The 11,017-nt window shown below is 41.0% G+C and overlaps 2 protein-coding genes across 2 annotated transcripts in view; one reads left to right on the top strand and one right to left on the bottom strand.

The window, feature by feature from the left end:
- The first annotated feature begins 455 nt into the window (after positions 1 to 455).
- On the top strand, positions 456 to 1,791 carry PNRC2 (proline-rich nuclear receptor coactivator 2). Its single transcript, XM_010194751.1, has 2 exons — positions 456 to 660; positions 1,351 to 1,791. The coding sequence occupies exon 2, from the start codon at positions 1,369 to 1,371 to the stop codon at positions 1,789 to 1,791; it is 423 nt and encodes a 140-aa protein (XP_010193053.1). The 5' UTR covers positions 456 to 660; positions 1,351 to 1,368.
- Positions 1,792 to 7,758: 5,967 nt separating this feature from the next.
- The window catches only part of SRSF10 (serine/arginine-rich splicing factor 10), a gene marked incomplete at its 5' end in the record, with an annotated part of 6,472 nt that continues 3,213 nt past the window's right edge, over positions 7,759 to 11,017 (bottom strand). The window contains 4 exons of the mRNA XM_010194753.1: positions 7,759 to 8,551; positions 8,722 to 8,775; positions 9,072 to 9,231; position 11,017. The exon at position 11,017 is cut by the window's right edge and continues 130 nt beyond it. Of these exons, the coding sequence (XP_010193055.1) occupies positions 8,254 to 8,551; positions 8,722 to 8,775; positions 9,072 to 9,231; position 11,017 (513 nt within the window). The remainder of the gene's footprint in view (positions 8,552 to 8,721; positions 8,776 to 9,071; positions 9,232 to 11,016) is intronic.

Below are 11,017 nucleotides of genomic sequence, written 5' to 3'. Positions count from 1 at the left end.
GTTCAGGGCGGTGCTCGCCTGTCCCTGTCCCGCAGTTGGGCGGGGGAGTTCTCAAGGGGTGGCTTTTGGGGAGCGTTTCTTTGTGCTCAGAGGGATGCGGTAAAGCACTAATGGCCTAAAAGTTCATCCCAAAGTATCTTCCGTTGTATTTGACTTTTCCTTCCTAAAAAAAAAAGGTTCTTGCTTGCCTTTCGCAATTAAAATACTTATAAGATACATATAAAAATGCTATGCTTTCTGAAATGCTCAGTATGACAGTGAAGTTTGTATAAAGTAAGATAAATGCTGCCTTTTTGCCTTGTTTTTTGGTTGTTTGAAGTATATTGTCTTAAGTAAGAGACGCAACTATGAATTCTCAGAATTATTTCACCTTATTTTGAGAAATCTTTTTTAATTTGAAAGGGAAACAGTTGTTTTCCTTAACCTGAATTCAAACTTCATTCTCATTTCTGCAGTGAGACTTCTCCCTTGGAGCTTCTGTGCCGAGAATCCGATGTTGGGCTCGGCTGCCTGGCTGAATACAGCAGATCAGCCCATGAAAACTTCTGTTCCTAGCCAAAGGAAGGAGTCCAGTGAAAGGCAGCACCTACTCTTTCAGGCTTGGAAGCAAGAAAGGGGACAAGGGTTGGAGAGTGTGGAATCTGAGAAGACAACTGAAAGGTAAATGGGGGTGGGAGGGCAATGTAACTGGAGGATGCCGGTGCCACGTACCCTGTGATAGCATCGGTCTGGTCTGGAAGCTCAGTTACAAATGACTGCTTTCCATTTGCGGTTGTTGTCAGTTCATTTTGAGTTTATCAGAGTAATTCTTGGACTTACCAGAAAGACTGGGGAGTGGCTTTATCAGTGCAAACTTTGCCAGATCTCTAGATTTTATAACCTTGGTTTAAACACCTCTAGGATTAAATATTACACCTTAAATTAAACTGTCATGTTCTTCTTTAATGCCTTCTGAGGAGAAAAGAAGTGGTATTATAGCAGTTGGGCTGCCTGCAGGACCAGTGTTTCCATAACTAGGTAGACAAAGCTGTGGCTGTTGATAAGGGGACTGGGGTGCTTCTGAGGGACAGAGTTGTTTGGGATGTGTTGTTCAGCCAGTGCAGTCACCTCTCACTTGAAGATACACTGCGTTACAATTCAGTTCTCCTATGAGTGTGTTGGCTGAGTTCTTAGGTATTACTGAAGTGGTATCTAGTAAAGGAGAAAACACCACTGGTTTCAGTTGATACAAGTTTTGGTTAGAGTGATTGCAGTCCCCTTGCTTAGAATCGAAGTATTTTTGGGAATATTTTCTGTTTTTTAAAAGTAGCAGTAATGCAGACTCCACTGCCTTTTTTCCCATTTTTGCAGGTGACGTTTAAGTTGAAGATGGGTGGTGGAGAAAGGTTCAACATTCCAGTTCCCCAGTCTAGAAATACCACCAAGAACCATCAACAACTTAAAAGCAGGCAGAAGAATAAAGACCAGAATTCGCAGATGAAGACCTATATGAAGAAAGAGAGAGGACACGGATGCAACTCATCACCTGGTGCATGGCAGGCCATGCAAAAAGGAGGGAAGAACAACATTCATTTCCCCAGTAACCAAAATTGGAGTCCTACTTTATCGAATCGCAACCTGTTTTTCACACCTCAAACCAATCAGAACTACGCTGGAGCAAAGTTTAGTGAGCCACCCTCACCAAGCGTTCTTCCTAAGCCACCAAGCCACTGGGTACCTGTTCCTTTGAAACCTTCCGATAAAGAAATGATGACATTTCAGCTTAAAACATTACTTAAAGTCCAGGCTTGAGATGCAACTTTGCAAATTCTTGTGGTTATTTAAATTTACAGGGTTTCACATTTTGAGAATTTTGATTCCTAACTCCAGATGTGCAGGTGTACAGAATTGGGTGTTTTTGCTGCGTGTAGTTGGCCACTCGGAAGACAAAGGGGTGGGTGTTTACATTCCCCTACTGTGTTACCTCAAAAGTCGTGTGCTGTGTTCACTGTGAAATAGGTGTTTTCTCTGTAATCAATCTATAATCACACCCTGAACAGTCACCATTTACTGTGTGTGTTGTAAATGGGGCTGTCTCCCAAAATGGAAATTGTGACTGCTGTCTGGTATGGTGTTAGAAAACCAGCTTTTACTGAACTTAATGCAGCATTACAGACCGTTAGGGATTGGAAGGGACCTCCAAAGCTCATCCAGTCCAATCCCCCTGCCGGAGCAGGAACACCAGATGAGGTTGCACAGGAAGGCGTCCAGCATTAACAGAACGAATGCACTGAGAGCTTTAGTCAGGTACTTTACTGCTTTTCAAACGTGTGTAAAATTTGCCAGTTAAGTGAAAGCCCCGGAGCAGCTTTGCTGAGCAGAGGAGGCACCACCTAAGGACGAGGCAGACCAGGGATGATTCTCTTGGGAGCTTGATTGGGCCTGTTGCTAAAATTAAGATTAGGAAACATCGGTGCCTGTTCTTGAAAGGGTGGAAGAACCATCAGGAAAATCTGGAATTGTTTCTCTCCAGCTCCTGCGATGCTGCACTGCAATGTCAGCCCCCCCCGACTGATGCTGCACTGCCAGGTGACTGCCAAAAAACGACACAATGCTTTGTGTTCCCATTGCACTGCCGAGGTCTACATCATGTTCTTGTAGCAGCTTTTAAATTTGTGAAAAAGGTGGAGTAGTGACTTAGGCTGGGCTTAAATTGGTTACCCTGTAATTGTTCCAGTAGCTTGTGGCAGGTATTAAAATGTTTTCATAGGGAAGACAGAGCCATGTAAATAAATGTAAAACTTTGTAGCATATGTAAATTTATGCTGGGCTTTCCTGCACAGAAATATTTTTAGTACAAAACTGCTGAATGTAAGATGGCCATGCTGAGTACATGGCCTGATTTAAAAAAAAAAATAAGATATTTTGTTTAAAAAAAAAAAAAGAAAATCAATGTTTGTGGCTGTGCCCTTGCACTTATCATGCAGTGGATATGCACATTTTACTTGATTGTGAGCTCATTTTTAAAATCAGTGCAAAAGAAGCTTATTTAGATTTTTTTAATAAAATAGAAAAAAAATTTAAAAAAAAAAGCTGCTGAAGTTCAAGATACTCCAGTTCTGAATGTATGGCAGAGGTGTGTTCTCAGTAAAACACACCAAGCCTGAGGTGTTCAAAACCAAATTGGATGTTTCACAAGAAATGCAAATGGCCAATGAAACCGAGGTGTTTCTGTTCTAAAATGAACCAGTGCTACCACTGGATTTTGTCCCAGCGTTTGCTGCAGACAGGGCCAGCAGCTGCCACCGTGCAGCTCTTGGTGCTGAGTTGTGACAACTGAACTGCAGTAACAGAATGGAAAGTTGTTTCAAACTACAGCAACGACTCAAGAAGTGCTTGAACCGGAGAGTTTTGCAGATTGTGGAACTGCTCTGCGATGTCTTTCTGTACATTCAAAATGGATTGGCAGCTGTTGAATGTTTACAAATCTTTTGCTCCAAATAGGATGAAATTGGCAGTGTTCAAACTTAATTCTTTGGGACCTGGACCTTCACCATGAATGAGCTGTATCCCAGTTACAATTGTGTCGACTCGACTTCAAATTGTCAATTGCCAACTGTATCTGTACCAATTGGAAACTACAACAAATTAAATAAACTAAACTTTTTACCCCCTAAGAGCATCTCTGTATTTTATGATGGTACGGGAAAAGTGGGATTCCCTCCTTTTGGCAGCTCGAGGAGCTCTGTGATGCTCTGACGCTTCAGAACATGGGTTAACATCTCTGTATTTTATGATGGTACGGGAAAAGCGGGATTCCCTCATTTTGGCAGCTCGAGGAGCTCAGTGATGCTCTGATGCTTCAGAACATGGGTTAAGATGTTGAAATTCCTCCTCTCGTATCCTTTAACTGCCAAGAAAGCAGCTGAAGGTGCAGGGGAAGCAGCAGCAACCCCAGCGCTGCCTGCAAAGGGCTGCCAGGCTGTGCCCTGCAAAGCCAGACCGAGCCAGGCAGCCCCTCCAAGCAGATGCAGCTCAAGCTCAGCTTCAACCCTGCTGGGACAGTTCTACCTCTGCAGGGGGGCTGGCTTGGGGCCACAGGGATTTTGGGGTACTCGGTGATCAATCAACACTACGGCTGTGTTAATTAAGTCAGGTGCTCTCAAGTTATAGTCAAAACTTGTACATTTTATTCCCAATTCACAGGGTTATTTGCACAGATGGAACACAAAACTCAAGAAGAAAGGATGTGTATGAAGAAAACATCAGCATCTTTTGATCAAACACACTACAGGGTACATAGTCTTCCCTTCCTAGAATAGTCTCATCAGTAAGAGCATCTTCAGACAAATATTATAGCAATGGACTACAGACTTTTTAAGCAAGTTACAAGATAAATGGAGGAAACCAGCAATTATTAATGGGTGATTATGTCCTAAAAATGTGTAAATTTATCCCTTTGTACTTCAAAAAGTTAATCTGCCACAACCCTGCCAAAAAAACTATAATCGAGTAGCAGTGCTGCGATGTGCATCGATCCAACTGCCCTTCTCTGAGCGCATTTCAAGCCGTTACCCCAGGCTAAACAGTAAGAAAAGGAAAAAAAAGAAAGCTCTTTCCAAGAAGGGAGCTCAAAATAACATTTCAATTGAAAGTTTCCACTTTGAATAAAGCCATTGTACTGTACATTTAAACATCTTTAAAAGACATAGAAAGGATAACATTTAGCTTTCAGAGACCGCTCTATGATAGTCCCTAATTGAAACACCCAGCTACTTTAACCACTAAATTGAAGATTTGTCATTACCACTTGGGTGCATGGACTTTTGGTGAAAAAGAAGTTCCAATAGAGCCTTCTACCACTGCTGAGAGAACCCAACACGCTGCAGATAGTTCGGAGCACAGCCGTGACTGTCAGCAGAACTTTCACACGCTACTTCAAATTCTACAAATTTTGCAGGAATGACAAAATCTACGTTTACCACAGGAGGAAATAAAAAAAAAAAAAGAAAGAAACAGGATTCCCACCGTTCTTGAGACTCCAAAAGGAAGATGCCTATACATGATCTTTTGTAGCCTGCGTATGTTCTTGCATTCCAGCTGTGCATAACCTGCGGGTAGCTTGCGCAAGACAGGCTACTGCTTTATTTTAGAGCAGGACGGGGACACCTGCACCAAGGGAGGGAGATGTGATCTAGATGGGCTGTGGCTCGGCTCGCGTGAATGCGTGAACATTCCCTGCCCTTTTGGCCACATCCTGCTAACTCGTCCCCAACTGAAAGGCCCACAGAACAGCTTCTTCACAATTTTTCCATGGGAGCAAGAACTAGGACAACATCTTTATTCATGCACTCTTGAAACATCGTGGGTTTGTGTTCGGCTTTTCTGGCTTGTTCATATACACAAGTCAAGTCAAAGTTTAGTCCTACCTCTGGGAGAGAAAGAAAGAACCATCAGAACTGTCAGATACCGCATCATACTTGCAATGAATTGGATTTTCAAAACAAATTTAAACTGTGCTATACATCAATGCTGAGGCACACAACATAAGGACATGCTGACAACATCAGGTATCGCTACCGTTACCCTGCAAGCTCAGCCTGGCCGCAGCGAGGTCTCCTCCCTCCTCCCCACCCATCCAGCGCTGATCCTGGCTGGACAAACGTCAACAGCCATCACTGCCATCCCTGCAGGCTGCAGACAAGGTATAACCACGCTTTCCTCCAACACAGGCAGGTGGACAGCTCTGAGCAGGATTTTAGTCCTGGAGACTGTATATTCATTTAAGAAAGCTGAAAAAGGGGAGCGTGTGTGCTGCCACAAGCCCTCTGCCACGAGAGAATCACAGCTCAACTGGCAAAGTGGGTTTATCAAAGCAATTCAGTGCTTTTCACTCAGTGGCATAAGAAGAACCAGTTGTAAATACCACAGTGCCAGGAGGCAGCTCCATTTTAAACAGCAGCAGCAAAGCTTTACCAGCGCTGCTGGCACGATTTTGGATACGGCAAATATCAGTTAATGAAGTGATACTGGAAGTCTGGTTCTATAGGAACCTTCAATTGCTGATTTTAAGTAGTTCATGACCTGGCCAATATCTAAGAACCATCGGGAAGTCCGTCCAGCAATAACAAAAGTTAATGGAAAATAAATGGCAATATATTAGACTCAAACATCGTTATCATTCGTATTTTGTCTGGTACCCCTTTAAAAAGGTGAAATGGTATTTATTCAGATATTAAATGATAAATTCCTGACTTTACTGAAATACCATAGCGAGGATTTCACTCCATAAGGGATGCATAGCTCTACTCCTAACCATGCTCTGGAGGCAAATTCTAAAGCTACAATAATTCCAGTGGATCGGTATTTCCTTCATTTTTTTATTACAGCATGTTTGCTAAATTTACAGCAAGCAGAAAATAAGCTGGGTCTTTAGTTATTTTGATCAAAACATTGATGTTTTAAAGGTAGTACACAATATTCGTTAAAAAGAACATATAAAAATACCTTTTTAGAAGCCTCTATAAGAAAGGAAATACAAAGTTTAATCCCACAACTTTCCTCTGCTAGAGCTGCACGCTACTGCTACAGTTTTAAATAGACTTTTTTGCTGTTTTTAAACTATACATCCAGGAAAGTCTACAAAATTAAAGGAACGTGCATATAAATGATTGCATAGCAGAACATGAACATTAACTGCAAACAGTAAAGAAAAAGTTAGAAATACTATCAAATGTACAAAGGTTCTAGGATCAACCCCTAAGCACGTTCCACTGCCGGTATTTAAAAGCCATCTGCGTTTCTTCAAAGGCCCTGCTGAAAACACTAAAACCCAACCCTACGACATCTCTCTAAATAGGAACTTTTGGAAATCAACGTCTTTAAACGCCACTACATGAGACAGCGAGGAACACGAGGTGTTTGGTGCTGGCTTTTGAAGGTAACTAGAAAAAAAAAACGCCAAAAGCCATTTTCGTAACCAAGTATCTCGCCTTCTAGAGAAATACTGGTAAGATTACACGCTGCTTTTGTTATTTTTCACATTCAATTGACTAAATAGACTCTATTAGTGATAAACTAAATAGCTAGAGATGCAGCTCTTGTTCATATCCAACTTCAAACATTTGTTCTCAGGTCAAATGAAATCTTGGAACCCAACCACTGTCCGTTTTGAGGAAGAAGTGATTCAGACTTGCTCGACCAAATACTTTTTGCTGTGTAAAAGCAAGCCTTTGTTACTCAAGAAGAGAGATGGCTACAGGTTTATTCCTATGAATACACCAACTAACCACAGGAGTCATTGGCATAAAAGTTTAGTTCTTATATACTGTACACACACAACTCGAAACAATCTACTTGTAGCTAACAGCAGGAAAACTAAGCAATTTTATGGTTAACTGCTCACTAAAATTTAGAATAGATACAAAAACTGCATAAAATGTACACACAACCTAATATTTAGTTGCTCTGCCGTTTGCTGAAATCTGAATTTAATGTTCCGTTTCAAGGTGTTTTTTTTCCTCGTACGTGTAGTACTAGAGCAGCCAGGTGGAAAGCAGTGAAGCCTCCGTCCTGACAAGTCACGACACTGCACCACCTCTGAGCGAGCTTCCGAGCCCAGCTCTCTCCCCATGTACGTGCGGTGTCAGCACCATCTCTCTGGATGGCAGGGTTAAAGAGAACTCTCAAAAAGGTCTCTCCATAGAGCTCCCTTTACCAACCTACTCGTGTCAGTGGGCACGGAGAACACAGAAGCCTGCCTTTGGCCAAAGGAAACAGAAAATCGCCAGGCTGCGTTTCACCGCGGTCAGTGTTGCGCTACAGCTGTCCAGTTTTCCGTTTTGTCACAACGTTTAGTGTTACAGAACAAGTTAAACGGCTGGTTTAACTGTTCAGCACAAACTGGTACCAATTTCTCTACAGGTATGACATCTTTAATAGGACAATGTTGCAAGTTACGATCAATCAAGTCATCACCAATATCTACGCATTAAAAATGCAAATCTTTACAAAAATATACATAGAGACACCACAACCAACTCCGTAGCTGCCCATGCCATTTAACCAAGTGGACACTCTCTCTCTCTCTCTTTCTTTCTCTCTCTCTCTCAGTGGCTTCTCAACACTGTTTGGATTTTAACCATTGTCGGCTACAGGGAAAACTGACAACGAAAATATTTTAGCACTGTTGCAACATCATATTCCTGATAATTTAAGTAAACTGAACTGTGTGTAAATGAATCTTACATGCCTAAAAACAACATGGATACATTGTTAGTGGCCACTGGACTTGGGACTAGTCCACGACCTTGATCTGGATTTTGACCTAGATCTAGAATGTGATCTTGACTGTGATTTGGATCTAGCTGGTTCTTTTTTTCTCGACTCCTTCTCATATCTTGAGCTGGACTTATAGTGTGTTTTAGAATCTGTTTTAGAGGTGCCTCTAGATTTGGTGTGAGATGCAGACCTAGACCGTGATTTAGCCTTCATTTCTTTCTTGGGCTGTGACTTGGATCGTGATCTTGAATTGGACTTAGATCTTGAAAAAGATCGATTGCGGTGTTTGAACCTATCAGAATAAAGGGGAGAGAGGAGATTTGAATGTAAAAACACTATTCTTACACATCTAGTACATTAAAATTTGTTTACCGTTTTTGCAGCAGAAACTTTTTTTAAACCTATAGTTAAAGGAATACAGTGATCTAGTTTGCAACGTAAAGGGTGTAAAAAGTATTTTACCTATCATTGTCCGAATGGCTTCTGCTACGACGAGGTCTTCCAGTAGGTCTACTGCTAGAAAGGTACATCAGAAAAAGTAAACGGTGACAAATACCTATGCATGTACACAAATGCTCAATAAATTATTGTTCAAGCCGTGCATTTACTTTTAGTTATTCTTCAGTGAAGCACAGAATCATTCATTCAGTATTTCTGATTCGATGCAGCATGCAAGACACTTTATAATTACTTGTGGGAGTTACGTGAGTATAGAAAAAGATCATTCCACATTTTAACAATTAAATAGTCAATGTGGCATTTCTCCTCCAACGACTGCCGTGCAGTTGAAGCCAAACACACACTACACTTACTTTCTGGGACTATACGATCTTCTATAGCTGTAATCAAAAGAACGACTCCTAGATCGTCTCCTTTCGTAACTCCGACTTCGAGATCGCCTGTATCTGTCATAGTCATCGTAACGAGAACTGTACAGGTTTCTCCCTTCCTTGGCTTTCATTTGATTTGGTGCTGTAAAAAAATAGCAAGATTTAACATTTTAACTTCAAAAAGATGCTCTACTTTCCCTTCAGTGACACTACTAGTCCATATATTTGGTATTTAGCAGAAAGCCTGATTCATGACTCTAGCAGACAAGTTTATGAAAAGGTCAGATGAGAGATCGGTGACTGCCATTTGGTCTTTGCTGCCTTAACCACTGGACAAAAATTAACACAGCCCTGTGGGCATTTTAAGTCTAGAGTGGAAAAAACCAAACCACAACCCCAGAAAACAGTAAGGACAGACTAACGCTCCATAAAACCAGGACTCTGAACTGGCCACGGTGATTTCAGGCCACCTGGAAACTGGGATTGCAGGCCAAACCCATGGCTGCAGCACTCTAACATTCCTGAATTTACCCCAAAAGTGAAAGCTAACAGAGAATTAATTAAACATCCATTTTCCTGACTGCACAGCACCATGCACTACACCTGATCCACGATCTTCTTTAATGATTAAAAGACGGCTTATACAGAAGCTGCAACAGATGCCACATAAAGAGAGGTTTCCTTCTGCAAGTACCCCCCCAGTGCAACAACTGCACCTTCACTCCTACCTCAGTCATTCAAATAATTAAGAAAAATGAATGAACTCGCTAGTCCTGCCTTGTATTTTCTCTGAGCAGCACAGCTATCTTCCCTTCGTATTAAATCTCATTCTCAGTCAAAACCAAAGACTGTGCTCTAAGTATTTTAAACACATCATGCTGTAATGAGTGCTATCTGCACTAAACAGCTCCCATTTTTGTTAAGTGCTGCTGTTTACAACACTGAAACAGGTTTTGTTCCTTTCTGTTCAGAAACTTAGAATAAATCCCCACGTTTACATAGAGGACAGAATATTGTCATTCAGAACATACAATTTCTGTTGACTTGAATAAAAGTTAAATGTGCACATTTAAGGGAATCTGTGACTGTTAGGTTGTTTGATAGCTTTAACAGAAAGAACTTCAAGGCACTTTTATTCCCAAGCTGCACACGAGTATTATAGTCTTGCTTTAGATCAACAAGTATGTGTTACGTTTACAAACAGCATCTTTTAATTCCCAAGCTGCACACGAGTATTATAGTCTTGTTTTAGATCAACAAGTATGTGTTACGTTTACGAACAGCATCTTTTACTGTATACAGTATGTGTATATCTCTATATATTAAGAATAGGTATATGAATAACAGATGGAAAGAATTACGTTCTCTTCACAATTATCTGTTCAGTCTCTATATATTAAGAATAGGTATATGAATAATAGATGGAAAGAATTACATTCTCTTCACAATTATCTGTTCACTAAATAAGACTTCTGTTCCATCTTGACTCAAGATACCTTGAAATTTACTTTAATCCCAAAGCTAAATGAAAATAAAGACATTACCTCAATCCTGGAAATTGGACTGTACTGGGAAATGTCAACACAGAATCACTCTAATACGCTTCAACCCAATACAAACATTGCAATACATTAAAACTGGGCAATTTTCAACAGTTTTTCTGCAGAGAAAGCTTCACAGTGCTGCACAGAAAGCTCTTAAGCATTTTCAACCAGCAGCAAGAACCAGATTGTGGTAAGAGTCTGTTACACAGTTATCTGCTTCAAATTAAAATGAGTCATTGAGAGTTACTGGATAAAAAGCAGAACTTCCACATACTATTTATATACAAGTGAGAACATATCACAACAATTAACAACACATGCAATGCTGCCTGGCACTAAACATTACAGAAAAGTCATAGTCCAATGAAACACACGCGAGGCACT

Source organism: Mesitornis unicolor, unplaced genomic scaffold (assembly GCF_000695765.1).
Source record: "Mesitornis unicolor isolate BGI_N332 unplaced genomic scaffold, ASM69576v1 scaffold10881, whole genome shotgun sequence".
Lineage (NCBI taxonomy): Eukaryota > Metazoa > Chordata > Aves > Mesitornithiformes > Mesitornithidae > Mesitornis > Mesitornis unicolor.
The sequence above is the reverse complement of the archived record's forward strand: the minus strand, read 5'-3'. Positions and strand labels throughout refer to the sequence as shown.